Raw genomic sequence first — 22427 nt, 5'->3', positions numbered from 1 at the left:
CATAACACTGGTTTCAGGCATATTATGGCTTCGCACGGGACAAATGGCGGCCCCTGATGTGGAGGAGGTCGAAGCTGTACAAGCACGATGACGCACCCAGGCGACCGTCCGGATTTGCGATGTGGTTGGTTGGTTGGTGTAAGGTTAGGTCCAGATCTCCACGACCTCGGAGTGTCTCAGCCGCATAAAGTATACATTTCATATCTATATGTGGATACATCAACTGTACCTATCAACCAAGCAGCAGTGGAGTAATTAGTCGTTGTTTATGTTTGTCGCGTCTCCACTCTGCTGCCAGCTGTCAGCCCCCAGTCTGCTTCTCTTACTGTTCCTGAGCCAAGAACTCTTTGCCATCTTTAGCCGAGTCGCGATAGGACCGACGATGATTGGACAGGCCGCGAATCGTTTGATTAATTATACCGTGTAACAAGTGCCTATTGTCAAGTCAGTACATGAGTTCGGCACTTTCCACAGCGGAACACACGATGCCGGCCGCCACGCTGCAATACGCAAGACGCAACAAGTCGTATGCGAGAGGTCTGGAATCCGGGCTGTGTCGATTCTGGATTCTGAAGTCTGGATTCTGGGCGATGATAGTTAGTAGTGTAGTGATAATAAACAAAAAAGCGCCATGTCCGAGGGCGAGAGTAAGCGAGGGCGCGCACATGTGTGCCATGGATGCAGCTGCAGAGCCCCCACTAATCCACTGATTATCGACTGCTGCACCGCCTAATCTTGCTGCTCAGTGCTCAGCACACACACAGACACACAAAGAACGTCCAGGGTTTCTCTTGTCACTCCGGACATCTCTCCACTTTGATTATTGATATTATATTAAGTCCTGTACCTCCTCCTCCTCCTCCTCCGCCGCCGAATATGCTGCTCTCCTGCTCGTCCCCTCTCTCCTCCTCACGCTTCGACATGCTTTCATGCCTCGTCGTCCATCATCGCCATGGCCGTGTCCGTTAAGAGCTTGAATGGTGATTCCAGCTTCCTCCTCACTTTCTCTCCTCCCGTTGCTCCAGTCGCCTCCTCTGATTCGTATCCCGGCTCTTTCACCGTCCTCGTCGACCCTTGGCTGACAGAGTCCACGCAAGTTTTTCATCCCAAATTCGCCTTGGTCCATCACAAAACGAAGCCGTGTATCGAATCATTGACCCAGCTGCCGCATGAGCCCGACCTTATCATCGTCTCGCAGGACAAGCCAGACCACTGTAACCGCGACACTCTCTGCCAACTCCCGCGCGACCTCTCATCGACTATCGTTGCGACGCCGGCCGCGGCGAAGAAGATAAAATCATGGCAGTATTTCGACCCCAATTGCATCATTGCCATGGACAAGTACGATGAGAGAGATGCCGCGTCCGTCTGCAGATTGGAGGTGCCTGCATTCTCCCGGACAGGCCATCCTGGCGAAGTCACTATCGCCTGGATGCCCGCGAAATGGGACCTCACTGGTTCTCACCACGCCTTCGGAATCACATACCGCCCGCCCTATAGTGTCTTATCTGCTCCGGCTCTGTATGTCAATCTCCCGCCCACGCCTCCTGCCTCGCCCGCATCGCTGCGGACTATATCAACGACGTCATGCACGCTCTCACCCTCACCGACGAACAATCGCGAGAAAACCCTATCGGTGATATACTCGCCCCATGGCGTGCCATACGATGTCATCAAGCCGTACGCCTCCTCCCATCTAGTGGAAGAAGCTGCCCTCCCCCTGAACCTGCTCATTCATGCATTCGACCGTGTGGAGAATCCGTGGTTTCTTGGCGGTAATATTGCACATGGCTGTCCCGGAGGCGTGAACATAGCGCGAAACCTTCTCTGCAAGACATGGGTTGGCGCCCACGATGCCGACAAGGACAAGTCGGGTATCTCGGTCAAGACGGTCAGAATCCACAAGTACAACCAGGACGATGCGAGGAAGTTATTGAGCATCACCGACGGCGACGTCAGGTCCAAACCACCTCCATTGCCTGAACTTATCACACTGGGACCCGGCGCCGAGCACCGGATTGTGAATCGCTGAACCGCAATGGTATTACTGATCTTCGTGATCAGTCGACACAAATTTTATATCCATGCTAACGAAATGTTGTGTGGACCGTAGTCCGACTACGACGCCGAGTCCGAAGGCGCCTCGGGCCGTTTGCAAGACGACCTCTGCACCGTGCCCTACCTCTGGCTTTGATGCTAGTGAGAGATACTGATCCAACAGTGATGTGCACAGGGATTTACGCGAATCTGCCAGAGATGGTATGTACAGCGCACAATGATCGTTGTGGAGAAGACACCTAAAAAGCTTGCGCGCACGATACCCACAAGTGACGATAATGCGATCAACAGTACCTGATTCATACACATACACACGTCACTCACTACGCGTTCTGAGGCTCGTAAATGTACAAGCTCTGCAAGCTCATATCCGTTCAAAGCCTTCAACCCAGGATCGAGGTTCTTAACCCTATGCTTCGCATTAAAGCATCTGAGCTCTCGGCCTTTCTAAAGTGTCATTATTCTTGATGCTATTTGATGCCTGGTTCCGGCGTGCTTGTCTCTGTGCGGTTGACCGAGATCAAGACAGGACCCTCCAATTGATATTTGAAGGACAAGATCATGGAGCGTCGCTCTGTAAACATCCTGCAGCAGTACTTGCTCCTAAGATTGATAGGAGGATCTTCGAATGCGAGGAGGTATTTGAGCCAATGGCGGGGCAACTCACAACTTTAAGTTACTGCTCCACGACCGCTACTTTCTACGAGCTATCTCACAACTCCTGAGGAGAAGATGCTCTATCGCTGCCATAATCTACATGCGATATCGCGACTTACGCGTTTGAGTCTGCTATTCTGCCGTTACTGCCATCACGAACAATCTTGCAACGCCTCAGTCAGGACCTTTAAAGGCGTGCTTCCACTGATCTTAAGGCGGCTCGCATCAACCCCAGGAGCTCCAATTTATGCTTGTTCTGTTAGGCCGATCGCTCTCCCTTTGCCCTCGTCTACGCAAGGCACCCTAAATATGTCCTCGACCTCTATAGAACCCATCAGAGCTCTAGGAGCCCATCGGCTGACTGCTGGCGGGGTCCCAAAGCTGACGCCATAAGCAGGCACTGACTCTGAGGTTGCCCGAATATTTAGCAACAGTTTTGACTCTGTCACTCTCTGCGCCCGCCGACGACCTCACTGAGGTCAGAGCATCGCGTTAAACCGCAGGTTGATTGGCAACAGTCTGGTCTGGTATTCCTAGCTAGCGGATTCGGCTTGCTGTTGGATTTTTGGCAATATTATGTGTTGGACCATTGGCGTAACATAACATCTTATTCACTTTACTGAAAGACGCATTACCATATCAGCTAATATATCTATCTTCTAGCTAATAAGATCATAGTACTACTATACTACTGGGGTCTAGTGTGAGCCTTTTGGGGGGGGGGTACTCAGCGCTCCTTTTTAACCTAATAGATGATGTTTAGTCTCGCTTATTACTATGTACGTGCGTTGTATAGCCAATCAAAACTTCTGAATCAGGCCTCTTCTCACGCTAAAATTAGCGTTTTCCAATCTTGGCGGTAATCAACTCAGCTACTGCAGATGTCACATTATTGTGTGGGGTTCCGTGCGCACCACGTTGAAACTTGAGTGTCGATGAAACAGACTGATCGCAAATTAAGGTAGTTTCATGCAAGAGGATTATAGTCTTTCGAGTGAAAAACCAGAAAATTAGAGGTCGATCTTTTCTAGACAGAGAAATTTATTCAACTAGTAAGCTTTTTGCTAGGATCCTGGCTTTTAGAGATAGTGTTGTCTTATAATATAGTCTCCGAGTCCCAGTCTAAGTGCTACTATTATCCAAAGCCTAATAGAGTTGTTCTTGCAGTAGAAAATAGTCTTGCTGCTTAGCTTATATATTTTTTCCCGGGATTAGTAAATGACGTTGTTTCTGACTTGCGAGCCTTGTACTAACATGTCATCAGAGCAGGATCAGTAATTAGCCATCCCTTGCCCTGCTGAAACTGTAATGGAAACGACCGTCCCATCGACGATTGTGGGATCATTGTTGACGATTCGTCTTCTGGTGTGTTGGACATTCGCCATTTTACCCACGTATGCAATATTGGTGTACTGATGTGATGTTGATGCGTCTCCTGCATCCGGTTCACCCGGAAATTCGGTGGGGTGCTTAGAGTGTTACGTACTTTGTTTACTCCTGACGCAATTTCGACTTTCTTCAAGCGAGCACATCAGAATGTGGCGGTTAGACGTGCTCGGTTGTGTACTCGAGCTACTTGGATTTCCCCGTTGTGAGCGGGTATGGACGTGTTCAATAGTAGTACTCACTGATCGGCACAGTTGCTGCTAGCAATCTCCAGTAGGGATGTGATTTGAATGAACAATCATCAATCCGGAAGAAGCATCACGCAGCCTGAGGTGATGTATACCAACTAATCTATACCTTTTCGACCGCGACAAGCGCCTTGGACTCCCTATCCTTCCTCACCCCTTCGCTCTCCGGACTCAGCAGCTCAGCCTTCCAGCCCCTCCGCCCAACCCAGCCCCCAAGCAGGAGAAACATTGGAATTGCCGTGACGCCGGCCAGCAGGCCCAGCGTCCACGTCGTCGTCGCCCAGTCCGTACCATCAATCATGAACCCACTCCAAATCGGCCCGACCAGCGTCCCCACAGCATAAATCCCATTCATCACCCCATACCCCTGAGCAAACGCGCCCTGGGCGCCAAACCTCTCCGGATGCATCTTCTGCGCGCTCTCGACGCAGTGCGCGACCTCGGCCATGACGGGCACAAGCAGCATGCTGGACGCCGCGCCGCAGACGGCGAGCAGCGCGCACAGCAGCGCTTTCTGCGCGACGGAGTCGTGGTCGACGAAGCGGAGGCAGACGAGCGTCGGGCTGAGGACCAGGAAGCCGGCGGTGGTGATGAGGCGGGCGCCGAGGCGGTCGGTGAGTTTGCCGACGAGCGCGCTGGCGAGCGTGGGGATGATGATGGCGAGGAAGATGAGGCCGGCGCCGAGGCTGTTGAAGTGGAAGAGGTTGGCGACGCGGATGGGGAGGATGGTGTCGAAGGAGGTGCTGATTGTTGCGGCGACGAGGGCGGCCCAGAGGGGGACGAGGATGCGTTTGGAGGTGAGGATGGTCCAGATTGCGGGTGGGTGTGGCGTGGTGTGTGGTGGTTGTGTTGGTGTGTTGCTTTCGGTGGTTTGGTCTGGGACTCGTGATGGTGATTCTTCCGCAGGAGGAGGAGGAGGAGGCTGTGGTGTGATCGAGTCGTGACTTGTGGAGTCGAGGTTGGAGACTGACGACGACGGCACGCCCTGCTTAACTTCGATCACGGGGGCTGAGGTAGGGGAGGGTGAACCTTGTTGCGGATCAGCCTTTTCTGCATCGTCGATCGATTGCGTATGCCTCTTCTCCTCCAGCCATCTCCTGGCAACGCGTTTCTCCACAATCAACAGCCGGAGCACAATGTCCAAGGCGATGATCCCAAGACACATGTAGAAGACGGAGTAGTAGCCGGCCTTCTCATACAGCACCCCGCCGAGCAGCGGCCCAGACAGGATGCCTACGTTTGAGCTGAACGACACCCAGCCCGACGCTTCGCCCATCTGGTCGACGCCAACGGTGTCGACGAGCAGCGCAAGTCCAATAGTCCAGCCGGCGGCGGCAGCGGCTCCCTGCAAAGCTCTTGCGGCGATGAAGGTCCCAATCGAGCGTCCGAACATGAGGAGAAGCGTGGCCCCTGCGAGCAGGAGGTAGGAGAGCAGTAGGGGTCCTCGTCTCGTGGAGGTTCTGTCGGCAATCCAGCCGGACAGCGGCGAAAACGCAATCTGGAAGCCTGCATGGACGGCCAGAAGCGTGGCCGTCCACCGTTGTACCTCATCCCTCTCTACTCTAGCTCGTGAGACTAAGGCAAAGGGGAGGACTGGGATGAAGATGGCGTAGATCAGAGTCTCGCTGAAGATTGCAATGGCAATGGACGTGACAATAAACCACTCCGCCGAACGGTAGTGCAGGAGGAACGGAGGTCGACGGCTTTTGCTCCTGAGACGAGACCACATATTTGAAAGTAGTTAATACTATCAATATGTGGGAAGAGCTAAATTTGAGTCCTACACTCAGTTAATAAATAGGCATCTGAGTGTCTCGGCTCCGTCGTCCTCAATGGTACATTACTGACTTGATCCATCATGGAAAAGATGTGTACCAGGCCACCCTAGGGAGAGTTTTTCGGCACATCACTAGACACTGTTTCAAACTGTCATCCGATGTTGTCTACTTCGAATGTGGGCGTACTGTGTATTAAGCCTGGCGGTGAGTTGGGCAACGTCAATTTTAGCTTCAGGAGAATTTCCCCATTCTTCCTAGCTTGTTGGCTTTAAAGGCTCGGCTCAGCCTACTAACGACGTATAACGGATCCGTCAATATAATAAGCTTTATGCTTTGTTTACTATCTTCATCTTCACTTTTATCATTCGAATCAAAGCCACCTAAACAGCATTCTTTCTTCCGAGTCAAGTTCAGTAAGCCATATTGTAGCTGCACCTTTTGAACGAAATTTTTTTTTGCACAAGCCTTAGATATTCCCATATAGTTAGAGGACGCGGTGCCTGGCTCTGTTCACGTGCACAAGTCGTTATTCGCGCAGTGTCTTCTACTAGACGGCCCTTCTATTGTGGGGATAAGTAAGCACCAATTAGGGTGGCTCGGACGAATGACATGAACTTAACGGGGGTATTTCCCCTCATTTACTTACGTACTTGGACAAGTTCTTTTTTTATTTTTTGTGTTTTCAATCATGCCATACTCTCTCACGCATCTGCTTGTGCTTAAAGAATCCCCTAAACGAGAACACCCTGTAGGCCGGGGTATCACGGTATGTCATATAGCTTTAAGTCGATGCAAGCTTTAGAGGCCGATGCTATCCGCAGTAGCTTCTCTGCATGGTTTGTTGCAGGAGCCAATGAGGTGTTGGATTTCGCATCCTTTGGACGACAGGATAGGTTAGTAGAACAGAAAATGCTGGTTTCACAGTTGTTTTTGAATAATATTTTCACAAACGGGGTACTACCTCGATAGAAAAACCGCGTGATGGAATTAGAAAGGCTAACCTCGAGACGGTAGTTTACTAGATACAACAAGGCACAGTGGAATCACAAACAGCCTCAAGCTAACCGCGTCTCGGCTGTTTACGTCCTCAGCTGCTGGCATATTTCCCGAATTCCAGTTCGATCCTCTTGCGCCACCACTCTCCCGCCGTCTGTACGCTACCCCAGTCGAAGCTGTTCCATGGACCCTTGTCTGAGCACCCGGGCAAAGGCTTGATCACCGTGTCAAATTGAGGATAGACAAAGACTGCAACCGAGTAGCGATCCTGCAGCGTGCCTTCTGTGCCGGCCGAAGGCGTAGTAGCGTGGACAGAGTCTCTCTTGGATGAGGGAGCTGTGACTCTATGCAATGCGCTGCGCCATCGTCCGTTTGACTGCTTCTCAAGCATGTCGCCTAGCTGCACAATCATCATACCCGGGACTGGGGGTACGGGAACAAATTTTGCCTGCCCGTTCGGTGTGCTCTGGTCCAAAACCTCTAGTCCGCCGACGTCGTCTTGGAACAAGAGCGTAAGCTGACTGGAATCGGTGTGAGCATTGCAACGGCTTGCAGTACCATTCTTTATGTCTGATATCGCCATATTGTGGTAATGGATCAGACTCATGTTGGAATAACTCTGGTCAAGGTCTTGCTGGCTGACCAGACCTTCGCCTGAGCTTGCATTCTCCCCAAGAAGGATTTCATCAAAACACTCCATCAAGCTCAACTGGAGGCGCTGTCAAAATTGTATTAGCATGACTTTCTATGTTCCTTCTATCTGTCTTCGTGGGAAATTCGGGCTGGGGGGGATTTAATTTACCATAGTTGTGTCCCACCATTCATCCAACCATCCGGCGAAGCCAGGGAAGATTTCCTCTGGCAACAATTTGTTGGGACTCTGGTTGGTCGCATGTGGACACCCGAGCTCGAGTGTCTCTCGTTGTTCGACTGGCGCTTTAGCTCTTGCTTCTGCAAGCTCGCCCAGAGTATGAGGCTGGTGCTCCTGATCCAGGACCGCGTCACCAACAATGGTGTATCCACGAGGATCGAAGGGATCCTTAGAACGACGGGCGAGCGACTTGACTTCATGTGGCAATGCGAAGAACTTTTTCATCTAGATGCTGCATTAGACTATTGTTCTGTTCCGCACACGTTCAATTGTGATGGCTGACATACCCAATCGAAAGCTGCAGCAAGGAGAGGTGGAGGAACACTATGATGAGATAGGTAGAAGAATCCATGAGAGCGAAGGGCATCATCAACAGCTTTGAGAGCCTCCTTACGAACTTCAGGAGGCGCATCTTTGGCGATGGTCCGGTAATCGACCACGTGGTGTTTAGGTGTTTTCGCTACTTGATCACACATATTGAAGTTAAGGTTCTCCTAGCGGCTATTCCAGCAAGTCTTCTGACCGTGAGGAAGGGAGGTTCTTAAGCTGTTTGGGATGATGCAATTGCCTGTGACGCAAACATAACAACTGCGCATTCCTACTTGAGTGGCTTGCATAAACAGTAGTCAACGGCCCGTTTCCATTCGAGTGCCTTGCATGATCAATTATTGACGCCCCCAAACTTTAAAGAAAAGCTTCGCCTCAAGATCATTCCACCTCGTCAGATAGCTTTAGGTACGGTTTCAGAACTTCTCATCGTATTTTCGTATTAGCAGCATGCTACTAACAGATCCCCGAAGCCGGTGGAAGGGGAGGGGGGTTGTCGCTATGTGAGGACCATGGTGATTGATATAGGACAGACAGAAGCCAATAAAAGGCGACACGCAGCCACTTCATTCGTTGCAAAACACCGCTGATATTTCCTCGTCTTTCCTCGACCTTGTCTTGAAAATCTGCCAGCCAGCTTGAACCGCCACACAAAGACCTCCCTCCCAGCACAGTTCCTGAATTCAAAACTCCTAGATAGGATGGCATTGAACGAGGACTGGGAAGTGTGTTTTGACGCTTCCAAGCGTACGGCTTCGTATGAGCCGCCGCCAGAGTTCCAGGATGATAGAGAAGCACAGTACCGAGCTACGCACTCGAAACTCTTGACAAGTCTCTACGGTCCTGAACGGCCGCCACGTCCTGCCGCAGGAAGTGATATATCGGAATGGGGCCCACTGATCTCTGAGAACGGAGGTGGTATTGTTGTACCGACCAGCTACGAGTATGCTCGTAGCAAGGACGGGCTCCTCTTTCTTGCCAGTCTTGCATCAAGTCATCACTGCCCCTTGCTATTGCTTCAAAGCCACGAAGCTTCCAAAGCCGACTTCCACAGCGTCCGCGAGGCCGTCGGTAGCGACGATAGACTTATACGGGTAGAAATCGATGATGTTCATCCATCAGTAAGTCGCCCTGATATAAGCAAAAAAGAAAGGGAACCTATACACTAACATCCGACACAAACTGAAGTGGCAACCCAAATTCAAGTCCGCAAAGGACGAAATGACCGCTGCCCACAAGGCCAGCAACCTAGCCTGGAAACGCACCCTAGGAGTCATGCTCGCCGTACGCCTAGGCTGGGAATTCGTCTTCTTCGTCGACGACGACATCACGCCCTACACCGACGGCCGCCTGACCCTCTCCGCCGAGCATCTCGCCTACGCCCTGCGCGCCATGCGCGAGGACTCGGACCTCCAGGCCGTCAGTTGGCCGTCCATCCACATGGCGGACAACGGCGTCGTGGGCCACGCACGACCCCTCGTCGGCCTCGGCCAGGACGTGTTCGTGAGCGGCTCGGCGATCCTGCTGCGCGTCACGACGCACATGGCCTTCTTTCCCTACAGCATGTACAACGAGGACTGGCTGATGATGGTGCAGCTTGTTGCGGCGGCGCCGAACTGGACGCGAGCGCTGGCGCGCGCGGGAGGGGTGCGGCAGAAGCCGTATGACTGCTTCAGCCTCCAGCGGGCGCTGCACGAGGAGCCTGGCGAGTTGGTTGGGGAAGGGCTGATGAGCATGATTGAAGACCACGGGCCTGCATTGATCAATAAGGGGAATGTCGATTTCTGGGCCCGGGTCAAACAGCATCGGCGTGAACTGTTGTACTGGGTCATCCGGAAGCGGAATGACGGGCAGCTTGTTACCTGGTCGAGGGATGAGACTCCGTTGACCACGGATCCGGTCACCGGTGCGATGAATGCAGCTCTGTGGTCGAATGACAAGGTTACCCCGGAAGATTTACGGAGATGGGTGCATGTATGGTGGCAAGATCAGACATACTGGAGGTCCGTATTGCTCACCCTGGCCGACGAGGCCAAGCAGAGACCAAAGGTTCCTGCAACTGCGATCCCTCAATTTCTGTCGCAACCTCGGGATCCATGGGTAAACAAGGATGGGGAAGGTGTGCGTAAGGAGGTGAAAGCGAGGGTGTAGCTACATCGACATTTGAACCAGGGGTGCAGAAAAAAAATACTCTTTTAGTCCCATGCGCCTTAGATCTTGAGGATGACTCTCGCCAAGCTATCAAGCGCATTAGAAGGACCTGTCCATTCAACTGGTAATGCAATATAACGCTTAAGATAGTGATTGGTACGGGAACGTGGAGCTGCTTCTTGGTGATGTCCGTCTGTATGCGGAGTGCATGATTTTGATGAGTTATACCCTGACTGGGCGTAGCATAAAAGGGGTACAGCAAGTACCGCAGTACAGCGTTTCGAGCAGATGGTAGATGATCTTTACAATAAACTGAAGTAGATGAATGACATAAAGGCCTCTTACCAGACTTCTTACCGCTACAGAACTCTCTGTCCATCACTATTAGCCAGAAGTACTACACACGAACACACACCCGCTCATCTCAAAGTAATCAAATTTGGAATAGACACTCCCGACTGACTAGACACACGCGCTAATACACTCACGCAACATCCGACAGAGCTACGCACCCCTTAGCCACAGTGCCCCACGATATCAAAACCTGCCGACGCCATATATACAGACTGTTGGGGGGGGATTTTTCCCCCTCATATTATAGAAGAAGACCCGCTAGGCCCAGTAGGATCAAAAGTATGCATGCAAAGCCATCCCAGATGCAAAGACTCAGACCATGGGGAAATATCATGAATTCCGACCCTCCCAAAACAAAGTACAAAAAGAAGCCTTTCCTCCTGTGCACAAACCGAGAAAGGGTATAATCAACGGAGACGATAGACCGGCCTGCACGATATGTGGTGCTTCGCGTGTGTAGTGAAGCAGAGGAATTTGGAATAGCTCGGAGAAGCTGGGTCAAGAAAAGCGTAGTATATGAACGCCGGATACAAGAGCGCCAGAACACCAACGTCGTGCAGGTAGTGTCGTTCATAAGACGAGATGTGTATAGTGGAAGGGTCGACGCCAAGGGGAGTCCGAGGTCCACAATCGTGGTTACACGAATGGACCGCATATCGGATAGACATATTGTGGTTCGAGTCTCCTGGAGTGTCGTCGAGATATTGAATTACGACGCGAAGAACTCGTTCTAGGTGGTGGAATGTTGCGGCGCATCGCCTTCGGGTGTTGCGAATCAAATTTGTGGGCGCGTCGTCCGGCTAGTGGAGTAGAAGGTGCGCTGTAGGAGCAGGACGAGGAGCTCCCGGAACCTAGAGAGCACCCCGAGGACAGCGAGGGACTGACTGCAATGAAATGTTAATACAAATCATGCAGCGATACTTTCAGGACTCATCATGCCAACTGCGCTAGCGTCGTCCTTCTCAGGATCACCTGCGGTATCTTTGTTGGCAGGTGGGTCAAGCTTAAGTTTTTTGATCGAAGTTGGCATCGGCTTGGAGCCAGCATTGGCATTGCCATCGTCTTTGCTTTCTTCTAGCTTCCTTTTCTTGCGAGCAAGCTGTTGCTGTTCCCTGATAGGCCGTTTCCTCGGACTTGAGATCTTGCCGGTGGGAGGAAGACGGGGCTTGGGGAAGCGCTGCTTGGCCGGGAGATTGTCATCCTCGACGAGAGGTTGATCTCCATGGTCGTGGAGCTTGCTGAGGAAGAATCCTTGTATGATGCCAATTTCTTGAGTGATGCTCTGCGTTGTGACAGGCTCGAACGTCGCTGGTTCGTCCATGAGCGTACCAACTGATGTTGTCGTATTGGCGTGTTGGGCCTGGTACGCGTGGTGCATGCGATTCTGGAGAAGATGTAGGGGAACACTGAGCTGTGCGAGACCGAATTCCTGGTCAAGTCCAAGCTCACGGAAACCAAAGTAATCCTCGCCGAAATCTTCTGCAAAGTCTCCACTGACAAACTGCTCGCTCCCATCATTAAATGCACCTGCTCCGTCGGCGCCAGCGTTGCTGTCAAGAGCAGGGCGAAGTAGCTCTGCCAAGTGATACTTCATACGCTCGTGCATGCCCAGCAGTTTGGTGCCTAGTCTTTCGACATCGTCCTTGACGTATGATTCAAGACCTTCCATATCGATGCCGTTTTTATCTAAAGCATGTAGGATAGACTCCTCCTCAGTGAACCTGCTGTTCCATACTATCTCGTCTCCGGTAGGACGCTCTTCTGGCACCTTTGGAAACTCTCCGTATAGCTGCAGCGTCGTGGCCAACTGACTGAAAAAATTGCTAGCTATATCAGTGATAGCTTCCAATGCAGATGGCTGGAATTCTTCGAAGCCTGCATGATAGAAGATTTTTCCGACGCTCCTCTGGAGTGCAGCGCGGCATGTAGTCTTAGACATGACTGGGCCGTCATCGGTAACGACCATGGGCTCAACGTCTTGTTCGACGAATGGGACAGGATCATATTTCTGGAATTGGTTTTGGTACATCTAGGATTGATTAGCACTAGGCGGTACGTAGAAATTGAATCGGACACTTACCTGTGCCTGTAGTTGCATCTGCTTCACTACACCAATCTTGGCACAGATTTTACGTGTATCTTGCATCTGGCGCATGTTGTCCTCCACCTTTTGGGACAGGTGACCAGTGGGGGCTTTGAAAGCACCTTTCGGAATGACACGAAGAAAATCTTCACTCTGCTCAACAAGCTGTCCATCAGAGTCCTCTACCCATCTGAGCCTAGGGTTGACGTCCGGGATTGCGCACACTGGATCATAGTAGTCGGGAAGGTCACGATCATCTTCTTCTTCGATTCCTTCAGCCAAAGTCTCGGCGGCAGCAGGCGCTCCGTCTTTACCATCGGGTCCAGCTGATGGATCTAGATACTTGTCGTCTTCGGCTTGCTTTCGACGACGCAGCCAGCGTCTCATACCAGCTTTGCTTCGTAGGATCGCAGGCTGCTCTGGATCGAGGGCATCTCCCTTGAAGCGACGGTGGCGCTCCGATGCAATTCGTGCACGATCCTTCTTAGTTATAAGCTTCCAGGTCTTGTATTCAAGATCGTTGTCATCCGCATCCTCGACTACCCCTAGGCCAGCCATGTTGGTTCCAGCGCCGTCGAGCTCTGAGAAGTCTACTTGACTACCAGGGGCATTGCTACCTGGTACACCGTTCGCACCAAAAGGCGTAACGCTGCCGGGTGGAGGCGTTGAAAAGCCATTAATGCTGCCCTCAAGTGGCGCATCGGAATCAGCGCGAAGAAATTCATTCTTTAGGTTAGAGGCAGCATTGTTGAGGACAGGCCCAGGAGGCTTTGTATCGGCTCCCGGTGTACCCTCAGACCCAGCTGGAGGGGCTTTGCGGGCAGCCGATGAGCTTTTGTTACTCTTGCTTGGCGCTTTTCGGCCTCGTGATGCCATAATTGGTTCCTCTGGTTACATGTCAGATTACAGATCCTAACAGCTAGCAGCCTCTGAAACTTACCATCTTCACTGTCCTCCGGCTCACCAATATCTCCATTCTGCGTGCGTCTTTCTTCTGCTTCCATTTCGGCACGGTCCCTGACCACGATGTCCGGTATCAAGGGGACAAGTTTATCAGTCTCTTTCTTCATGTGAAGCGCTTTCTTGCGGAGGAAATGCGTGGGCTCGCCGTTGTACTTGAGGCAATTGGACCAGATGAGCATCAAATCGTCTACGAACTCTTTCTTTGATTTGTACTGCAAGCCTTTGAGTTTCTTCAACATGGTACCAATGTCCATGGGGTGTTTGATGATCTGGTGGTAGTCCGGGGCATCCCGCTTATTCACCTTCTGCAAGAAAGGCCCTGCATGTTCGGTCATGGCTTTGAGCTCCATCAAGACTTTCTCCATTGACTCGTATAGCTCTTCTTGTCCGACCTTATCCTCGTTCGCCCATTTGCTACGATTCTTGCGCACCTCACTCATCAAGGTTCTCAGCTGTGTATCTGTTGCATTTACCATGTTCCGTTTCTGGTCGATTCGTGCGATCAAGTGCTTAAGCGTAAGGTTCACCGAACCGCCAAGATTTGTCCCGCTCAGGGTACCTGGTTGATTTGGGGGGGCAGCGCCATTCTTCTGATTCTGACCTTGTGCCTGACCTGGACCAGTTTCAGCTTCCACTTGACGATCAAGTTCGTCAAGCTTCTGTTGTTCCAACATCGCATCGCGATCAGTCTCGTAGGTGTAGAAGGTGGTGTGGAAGCTTCGTCGAGCAGCGTCTTCGGTCGCTTTTTTATCTTGCTCCAGCTTTTTGCGCACTTCATCAGTAGTCTTTGGTGGTTCTGGCTTTGCGCCATCAGTGTTGGGCCGCGTGATATTGGAATATTTGTGTTTGTCGGGGGCGGAAACACTTCCGACGGCGGCCGCGCCTTTTGATTTGAGGGGAGACGCGTTGGATTCGTTGTCTTCATCATCGTCATCGTCGTCTCCGTAGTCGTCTTCGTCAATCGTTCGCGCAGGCTTCTTCGGAGGCGCGGTCGGGGGTGCGGCCTCGGCGGCCACTGTCGCAAAGGAATGCGCCGGATCATCATCAAAGAGCGCGTCGGCAGAGGTAATTTTCGCATCGCCATCACCCATTGCAGCCATCAATAATGCTTCACTCCTCTTGTAGTGTTCCCTAAACTCCACAGTCCTGCGATCTTCCTCTCCCAAGGTATCCACCCCCTCACCCCCATTGTTACCGGAAGCGTTTGACACGGCCCCATCATCGCTCATGTTAGGAGTGCGAGTCCGATTCGCATTCGACAGATGGCTAGGCCATCTGGATGCGCCATGATTGCTCGACAGCGACGAGGGGCGATGGAGGGGGCCGTTGGCATTGAACATTGCCCGCGTTCAGTGTCGTCCTGATGCCAAGCCAAGCATGCCGCTCACCAGAACTACGTAACAGTCGAGTGGTCGAGTGTTGCGCGAGTGTCATGCGGCGGCCGAGGATGGCCAAAATTGTTATACGGTAGAAGCGAAAGTTCAAAAGAATGCAGACTCAAAGTTTGAAAGATGGAAGTGATGGCGTCGAGGTGTCGTCGACGGTCGTTCGCCCGTGGGTTGAGGTGAGGTTCACAAGTAGCAGTATGGGCTGTCTCACGCCTGGGGAGGTCGCGCGCCTAGCGGAGCGCAAACAGTGTAAGGCACCAATATTTATGCCTGATCTAGTACCGAGCCGACTGGAAAGGTTACCTCGAGTGCCTGGATAATTAGTGCTCAATCAATGACTACCAGTCTCAGCATTCATACATCCTCTAATGATTATTTGAACTTTGTATTTAATCAAAAATAGAATGGGACCAAACTGTTCGGTGTTGCGTGGTAGCTTGGTGGGCACTTGGCGGTGGTTCCTATATGTTTCTGGGTGACCCATGTTTGCACCACACTACTAAGGTATGTAAAAGCAAATCAATATCAGACCCATATTTTCAACATCGAACAGCAGATGCGTATTCGGTGTGCTCGTGAATGCCCACGTTCTCATATATCTGTATAGGCCACCTGATATGACTTTTCCTAACGAACACAATTCATTTCCAATAATCTCATTTTGTTGAGGTATAGTCGTCACCGTCACGGCAAGCCTAATCATTTCTCTTCGCCTTGCCATCTATCGCATCAGTCGGGGTATCCTTCATAATATTACCATCCATGTTTTCTCCCGGCTCCGTTGTCTCCCAGTCCTCTGCGTTTTCATCCCAGTTATCGAGTTCCTCTTGCACAGCAGCCGTCCCTGTGACGCCGGTTTCCTGTTCGCCTACACCCTCACCCAGCTCGAGGTCTCGCTCGGAGTCTTCTCCCGGAACCGCTTGGTAGCTCCGGGCAGCGCGCTTCCGCTCCAGCATGCGCTTATGATACCACGTTGAAAGAGCAAGTGCGAGACCGGAACCAAGGACGTTTGCGACAATGTCAAATTGGTCAAATTCCCGACCGTTCTGCGTAACTTTAGTATTAATATTCATACTGTATCAATGCATATTCCTGTGCAGTACTTACAGGTATGGCCCACTGAATGAACTCTGATCCTACCCCTAAGCCCAAGGTACAGACGAGGGCCGTGAGTTGGAGTACGCGCCGTCGATTGGTCTCAAGTATCCAGTAGAAGGCTGTCTGCGGGTCCTTCTGTCAGTTCTGGAATCGATGTCTACACTGAAGGTAGAACACACCGTAACTATGAAGAAGGTAAAGAAGTGGAGGACTTTGTCGCTTTGCTTGTAGCTCGGAATCTCATATTGACTGGGAGCGAAGCCTGCTCCGGCTGCGAATATGCATACTATGGAGAAGGCAGCTGCAGTAAAATATCAGCCTCTTCACTGCGGTGTCCACCTTGAGCTTTGTGTGCGTACCTGCGAAGGGCTTTCTGATCCGCATGATGGTATTATGAGCAGGAATAAGGCATTACTGAAAAATCAGTAGTGACGAGCAGAGAGTTGCAGGTAGTAGGAAATAGTGTTGGTCTAGAGCTGTTGAGTTGCCTAAAGACGCTGGAGCTTAATCACTCCACACCGGCTGCGCCAAAGCTTACGTCGCGTTCGACTTAGACAGCGCACAGACCATAAACCCTGTGAAGCTTGCCCAATGAGCTTAAAGCGAGCGGAAAACATATTAATTGGTGTTTGAACATGCTGGACATTTTCAAGTAATTAACCATTGTTGGGGTGCTTAGCAGGCCGTAATCACTACACATGTTGTTCTATATAAAGACCTAGAAACTCCGTCTAGCGAACATCATACTTGCGCTTGATACCCGTCACATTGTGACAGGGCCGACCAATCAATCACTTGTTTATTACGCAGTGGCAGATAATGCAACTCTACTCGCCTGCTTCCTCAGGCTGAACGTTGAGGTCCCAATTGATCTCCGCATCTTCGCCATAGCGTTGTTTGAGCCATTCGTTGGTCTTTTTGAAGTGTCCGCAGTCAAACTAAAGGACGTTAGCAGGATCCCGACTCTATACGCTAGTTGCTGAGTACTCACCCATCCCCTCGAAGCACTCAACGGACTTGGATGTACGCTCTTTAAGATCAAATGCTTCTGACTATTGATGTTTGCAGTTCTCTTCTGGGCCGGACTGCCCCATGCAAGGAACACAACGCCGTTTGTCCGCTGCTTAGCCACAGTGTCGATTACCTTCTGTGTGAAACGCTCCCAGCCTTTCCCGGCATGACTGTTCGCCTCGTGTGCCCGAACAGTCAGACATGTATTGAGCAGCAACACACCTCGATCTGCCCAGGGCGTGAGCAGACCACCATTCTTCGGTGGTGGCGAGAAGGTAGGATAGTCTTTTTTGAGCGCGATGTAGATGTTCTTGAGCGAAGGAGGTGCTGGGGTCGGAGGCTTGACGGAAAAGCACAGGCCGTGGGCTTGGTTCACGTTGTGATACGGATCTTGGCCGAGAATGACTGCCTTGACAGTGTTCAGGGGCGTATGTCGAGACCTGTTGAAGATTGTCAGCCTTGAGTATGGTATCAATTGACTCATCGGGCCAGCCGAAGGCAGCACTGCAAGTCTAGACAGCGTTTGGCGGGTACTGACCAAGAATATACCTGCTCTAGCGGTGGGAAAATCTTCTTGCCACTATCAATCTCTTTCTTAACGAATCGCTTGAGATTTAGGAACTCCGCGCTTGTGATTTCGTCTTTCAGATGTGCCAACCAGCTTTCGTGCAGGGTATCGATTTCCAATTTCAGCAATTCTTTCTGTTCATCTTTTAGGTTCGCCACCCACGCGTCCTTATCGAACTTGACTTTCGGCTGCGCAGACTCCTTTGGCGCAACTCCAGCGGTGGTGCTAATCGACTTTGGGGCGCCGAAGAAAGACGTGATGCTGCCATTGGCTTTTGGTTTTTTTGCTTCCGTAGCAACCAGCTCGACAGCTTTGCGTTTGAGGGACATGACACGTAGTTCGAGGGCGAGATTATGGTATTGGGGCCTTGGAGTGGCGAAGATAGAGATATAAGACGCGTGAAGTTTAGGGGGACGCGAAGTAGGTAGCCTAACGGTGATCAGCCGCTAAGTGCCCGGCATGGACGCGATTTCCGGGCGCGTTCCGCCCATACGTCACCGGGTTCCCATGTTCCAAGACTGAAGGCAACAACAACAAGGAATTGACAACGTGATGAACATGGTGTTTGCCAGTTTGAGTGAAGTGCCTTTCCTGAGTCTCAAATATAACATGGCAGCTGAATTCAATGCCCCTAGTTTTCTCTTCTCAAAACAATTCTAAACCTTTCTGACTCTACAGCTCGTTCAATCTAGTGTCATCGCACAGCATACTTTCAACATGGCCGATTCTAACCCAGCAAACTTCGCCAACCGTCCCACTGAAGAAGTCCGGGCCATTGCCAGTAAAGGTGGGAAGGCTGCTCACGAGAAAGCAGTCGAGCGCGAGGTAGGCTTACCCCTCACGCTACGTAAGGACGTCCTGTTCACATACTCACTAGACTGGACGCCGCACCGATGGAACCTTTGTGCCTGGATCTGATGCTGCCAAGGAGGCTGGTCGCAAAGGTAATGCGATGTGCATTTAGCTCGCAGTACGTTGATTGACACATACAGGTGGTGTGATTGCCCAGGAGCATGCGCACGAACAAGCCCACGATGTAGGAACAGCCCGATGCCTCCGTACTGTACCATACTGATTACTACTAAAGAGTGGACGTCGCGAGGATGGAACCTTCAAGCCAGGATCCGAGGCTGCCAAAGAGGCTGGCCGCAAAGGTGCATATGCATATAATTCCACGTCCACGCTCGAGCTGACCAAAGGAAAGGTGGTATTATCGCACAAGAGCATGCCCACGAGGCCGAAGATGTAAGTGTATCCCTTACTGCGTGGGAATTGATGCACCGTATTGATGATATATCGCAGAACGGACGCCGTGAAGATGGCACTTTCAAGCCAGGAAGCGAAGCTGCAAAGGAAGCTGGACACAAGGGAGGCCTTGCCCATTGATCTGCTTGCGTCGAGCTGCATTTGTGAGGATCCAATGCGCTTTAAGGCTCAGTGCACGGGGCCTTATTGAGCTATGATTGAGGCAAAAAGACGAGGAACGATTCAAACGATACCTGTTATTTCACCCATACAAAGAGACGGCGTCATGACCCAACATAAAGACTTGAGCTCTTGCCGTGACTATAATTCCTTACATGTGAGAGCGTTCAGGTCCAGGATTGACTTGCCATAGGGCGATTCTACAATAATGAGGCAATATGCATGTTTGCACCACAATATGCTGTTGGCACACATAAACAGTAGGTGCCAAGTCAAGTCAACTGCCGCAGCTGTCTTACTATCTAAATCGCCATGACTGACTGATAAGAGCCTGGCCCAAATATGCAGCTAGAGCCTGTGTTAAAACCATGAACTGTTTATTTTCCGCATGGTCCGGCCAAGGCCTGTCCCCAGGTTCTTTCGAAGTCTAGCACAGGTCGTGCTTGCACTGGTCACAATATCAATTGCATGACGGGGACGTGTGAGAGGTATCAAATTTTTGCTCAGAATCTGAGCACGCCTTGTGCAAGCGATTTGTTAGGCCAGTCGCGCTGCATGGGACAATAAGCTTTCTTGTCCCAACATAAACAGACGAAAGAAGATGCTCCTGCTGACACGGACCCCCGGACCGTGAGCCTGTAAGCTGTTGTGTGACGTTCTGCGGGTGAGCCGTATTAATGTCACCCGTGCAGCTGGGCCTGATGCAGAGAGCAAAGACTGGAATCCTCCGACAATTCGAGCCACGTCGTCGCGCTGCAGAGTGATGTGCCGTTGACAAGAAGAGGTAAGAGATAGTCAGGGATTCGCAAGTCAGGCCAGAGTCTCTTTCGCGGGAGGCTTCTATGCATCCGTACGCGAGCTTCGAGGCTGTGCCAGCTGACATACAACACTGCCATTGGTGGAGAGGGGAGAGAAAGGAGGATATGATGGCGAGTGCTCGTGAGAAGTATTGTCATCGCTGTCTAGGCTAAATCAGATAGAAGACGTCGAGCATCGAATAAGACCGACCCGATGACCGGGGCTTTCTTGCCGCTAGGTAGTGGTTCGAGGGGATGGGAGTGGCGTCGGCAGTCCATGCTGCACCCTGGCCTGGCATCTTGGGCTGGATGGGTCAGCAGAGTGGTGTATTAACGATCCCTTGGATTAACGGTGGTGGTGATGGGGTTGCATGTTTGGTACAGGTCAATTGGGGAGCCCCTGGTGGAAGAAGCGGCCGCAGTTAGTGTGGTAAGCGAACTTCGCCAACAGGACCAGCTCCATGTTCTCGGGACTTCTGCTGCCAGAGCGACTTTTCCTACTCCAAACCTTCAGCTCCATGATCCAACATACCGGGTCCATACTCGCTCCCCGACACGACCACGATCAAACACTCTCCACTACTTTAATTCGACCACTGACTGCTCCAGAGCAGCATGTCGTCGTTGACCATTCCGCCATCTACTCCCCTCTACGACGATGAGCCTCCCTCGCCTGAAGAAGGTCCGCCGTCGCCACGAAACATTATAGAGCCCGATGTATGTCGCACTTACTTCTCATCAGCCTCGTCCTGGGACGCTGCCACACCCTACAATACGAACGCCATTGTGGAGTCTTAGACCCGTTCGTGTATATTAGCGACAATACTGATTCAATCTTGTGCTACAGTCCGATCTTTCCGATAACGGCCACGAAACCGGTAGCTGTGATACGTACGTCAGGCTAAGGACAGACGCGAGCGTCGAGAAGCTCTGTACTGATTGGGCACAGGAGCACGAAGAGTGTGCGAGAGAGCATATTCAACTTTATAAAAGAGAATGGACGGACCTATCATGCTTACCAAGCGGGCTGTAAGTCGAGCGTAGCAAAGTAGCGAAACAGGATATGCACTGATACGCGCACAGCATACTTATTCCCGAACGATCCAGTGAGCGCCAATCGCAGTCGTGAACATACCGACCGGCATTGCTAACGCCTCGCATAGCCCGAATTAGAACGTCTAGACCTGCAGTTCGAGATTCTAAAGGTTCTGTTCGGGGGCAGAAACCACTTTGCACCCCTCGAGAACCCACGCAAGATCCTTGATATCGGCACAGGCACAGGGAAATGGGCTGTACAGATGGCCAAGAAGTTCCCCAACGCAGAAGTCACTGGAACTGACCTTTCGCCCATCCAGCCTATGTAGTAAGTCCACCTCCACTCCCTCACATCTCACGACAACCCCATCCTTACGCCATACTCGTAGCTACCCAGCGAACTGCAAATTCATAATAGACGACGCCGCCGAGCCAGACTGGATGATCCGTCCTTCCTCCCTCGACTACGTCCACACCCGCGTGCTCCTTGGCGCCTTCACTGACTTTCGTGAAATCATAAAAAAGGCCTACCACTCGCTGCGTCCTGGCGGCTATCTCGAGTCCCAAGAAATGTACAGCATGCTCTTCTGTGATGACGGCACCATGCCGCCCAACTACCCGCTCCTCGTATGGCAGCGTCGACAGGATGGCGCCGCCATGGACGCCGGTCGCCCTATGCGCATCGCAAATAAGTTGAAGCGATGGTACGAGCAAGCTGGATTTGTAGATGTTAAGGAGGAGATGTTCAAATTACCTATCAACAGCTGGCCGAAGGATCCGCAGTTCAAAATGTTGGGACGGTTCAGTGAGCAGAATCTGTTGGATGGACTGCAGGGCTTCTCGTTAGCGTGGTTTTCACGCGTATTACGTTGGACTAAGGACGAGATTGAGGTCGATTTGGTGAATGTGCGTAAGGCGATTAGTGATCGCAGCGTGCACGCGTATCTCAAAATGTGAGTTTGTGTATGGTGAAAGAAGTCATGTGAGGTTTTGGACTGACAGTGGCATAGATATGTGGTATGGGGACGAAAACCATACCCAAATGAAGTACCACGACAGAGCTGATGTTAAAATACTCGTGGACTCATGACGATGAGTAGATCTCGAACGCAATATCTGAGATTGGATACAGCAGACCTTGGACTTACTATCATTCTACGACGATCCCTGTTTCAAACATGACGTAACGGCCTCAGCATCTCCGGCGCACAAACTCTTTCCCATGTCAGTTCC

The 22427-nt window shown here is 51.5% G+C and overlaps 10 protein-coding genes across 10 annotated transcripts; 4 read left to right on the top strand and 6 right to left on the bottom strand.

The window, feature by feature from the left end:
* Positions 1-410: 410 nt before the first annotated feature.
* On the bottom strand, positions 411-923 carry EJ05DRAFT_500633 (uncharacterized protein; the record flags this gene model as incomplete). Its single annotated transcript, XM_033747022.1, has 3 exons — positions 411-434; positions 485-738; positions 848-923. 3 exons carry the CDS (start codon positions 921-923, stop codon positions 411-413), a joined length of 354 nt encoding a protein of 117 aa, XP_033600566.1.
* EJ05DRAFT_377470 (uncharacterized protein) lies at positions 781-2114 on the top strand. Its single transcript, XM_033741203.1, has one exon. The coding sequence runs from the start codon at positions 953-955 to the stop codon at positions 2030-2032; it is 1080 nt and encodes a 359-aa protein (XP_033600565.1). The 5' UTR covers positions 781-952; the 3' UTR covers positions 2033-2114.
* Positions 2115-4304: 2190 nt separating this feature from the next.
* On the bottom strand, positions 4305-6333 carry EJ05DRAFT_377453 (MFS general substrate transporter). The gene is made up of 2 exons (XM_033741202.1): positions 6198-6333; positions 4305-6129 (listed from the first exon to the last, which is right to left on the bottom strand). Exon 2 carries the CDS (start codon positions 6076-6078, stop codon positions 4453-4455), a length of 1626 nt encoding a protein of 541 aa, XP_033600564.1. The 5' UTR covers positions 6079-6129; positions 6198-6333; the 3' UTR covers positions 4305-4452.
* An 881-nt stretch (positions 6334-7214) lies between these two features.
* EJ05DRAFT_486169 (Clavaminate synthase-like protein) lies at positions 7215-8470 on the bottom strand (the record flags this gene model as incomplete). The annotated part of the gene is made up of 3 exons (XM_033745509.1): positions 7215-7841; positions 7926-8219; positions 8282-8470. 3 exons carry the CDS (start codon positions 8468-8470, stop codon positions 7215-7217), a joined length of 1110 nt encoding a protein of 369 aa, XP_033600563.1.
* Positions 8471-9285: 815 nt separating this feature from the next.
* On the top strand, positions 9286-10758 carry EJ05DRAFT_377420 (uncharacterized protein). The gene has a single exon (XM_033741201.1). The coding sequence runs from the start codon at positions 9543-9545 to the stop codon at positions 10470-10472; it is 930 nt and encodes a 309-aa protein (XP_033600562.1). The 5' UTR covers positions 9286-9542; the 3' UTR covers positions 10473-10758.
* A 975-nt stretch (positions 10759-11733) lies between these two features.
* On the bottom strand, positions 11734-15101 carry EJ05DRAFT_493039 (uncharacterized protein; the record flags this gene model as incomplete). The annotated part of the gene is made up of 3 exons (XM_033746088.1): positions 11734-12855; positions 12907-13796; positions 13850-15101. The coding sequence occupies 3 exons, from the start codon at positions 15099-15101 to the stop codon at positions 11734-11736; spliced, it is 3264 nt and encodes a 1087-aa protein (XP_033600561.1).
* Positions 15102-15622: 521 nt separating this feature from the next.
* Positions 15623-16742, bottom strand: EJ05DRAFT_510937 (uncharacterized protein; the record flags this gene model as incomplete). Its single annotated transcript, XM_033748213.1, has 4 exons — positions 15623-16306; positions 16368-16481; positions 16538-16659; positions 16718-16742. The coding sequence occupies 4 exons, from the start codon at positions 16740-16742 to the stop codon at positions 15956-15958; spliced, it is 612 nt and encodes a 203-aa protein (XP_033600560.1). The 3' UTR covers positions 15623-15955.
* A 233-nt stretch (positions 16743-16975) lies between these two features.
* EJ05DRAFT_452722 (uracil-DNA glycosylase) lies at positions 16976-18347 on the bottom strand. Its single transcript, XM_033742415.1, has 3 exons — positions 17908-18347; positions 17350-17809; positions 16976-17296 (listed from the first exon to the last, which is right to left on the bottom strand). The coding sequence occupies exons 1-3, from the start codon at positions 18264-18266 to the stop codon at positions 17186-17188; spliced, it is 930 nt and encodes a 309-aa protein (XP_033600559.1). The 5' UTR covers positions 18267-18347; the 3' UTR covers positions 16976-17185.
* Positions 18348-18426: 79 nt separating this feature from the next.
* On the top strand, positions 18427-19547 carry EJ05DRAFT_476367 (uncharacterized protein). The gene is made up of 6 exons (XM_033744014.1): positions 18427-18762; positions 18815-18881; positions 18930-18973; positions 19025-19091; positions 19142-19182; positions 19240-19547. Exons 1-6 carry the CDS (start codon positions 18655-18657, stop codon positions 19321-19323), a joined length of 411 nt encoding a protein of 136 aa, XP_033600558.1. The 5' UTR covers positions 18427-18654; the 3' UTR covers positions 19324-19547.
* A 963-nt stretch (positions 19548-20510) lies between these two features.
* EJ05DRAFT_377209 (S-adenosyl-L-methionine-dependent methyltransferase) lies at positions 20511-22387 on the top strand. Its single transcript, XM_033741199.1, has 7 exons — positions 20511-20876; positions 21007-21050; positions 21109-21188; positions 21243-21265; positions 21323-21522; positions 21584-22147; positions 22205-22387. The coding sequence occupies exons 1-7, from the start codon at positions 20775-20777 to the stop codon at positions 22257-22259; spliced, it is 1068 nt and encodes a 355-aa protein (XP_033600557.1). The 5' UTR covers positions 20511-20774; the 3' UTR covers positions 22260-22387.
* Positions 22388-22427: the final 40 nt, after the last annotated feature.

Source organism: Pseudovirgaria hyperparasitica (assembly GCF_010093815.1).
Source record: "Pseudovirgaria hyperparasitica strain CBS 121739 unplaced genomic scaffold EJ05scaffold_8, whole genome shotgun sequence".
Taxonomy (NCBI): Eukaryota; Fungi; Ascomycota; class Dothideomycetes; order Acrospermales; family Acrospermaceae; genus Pseudovirgaria; species Pseudovirgaria hyperparasitica.
This window is presented reverse-complemented; position numbering and strand designations above follow the sequence as displayed.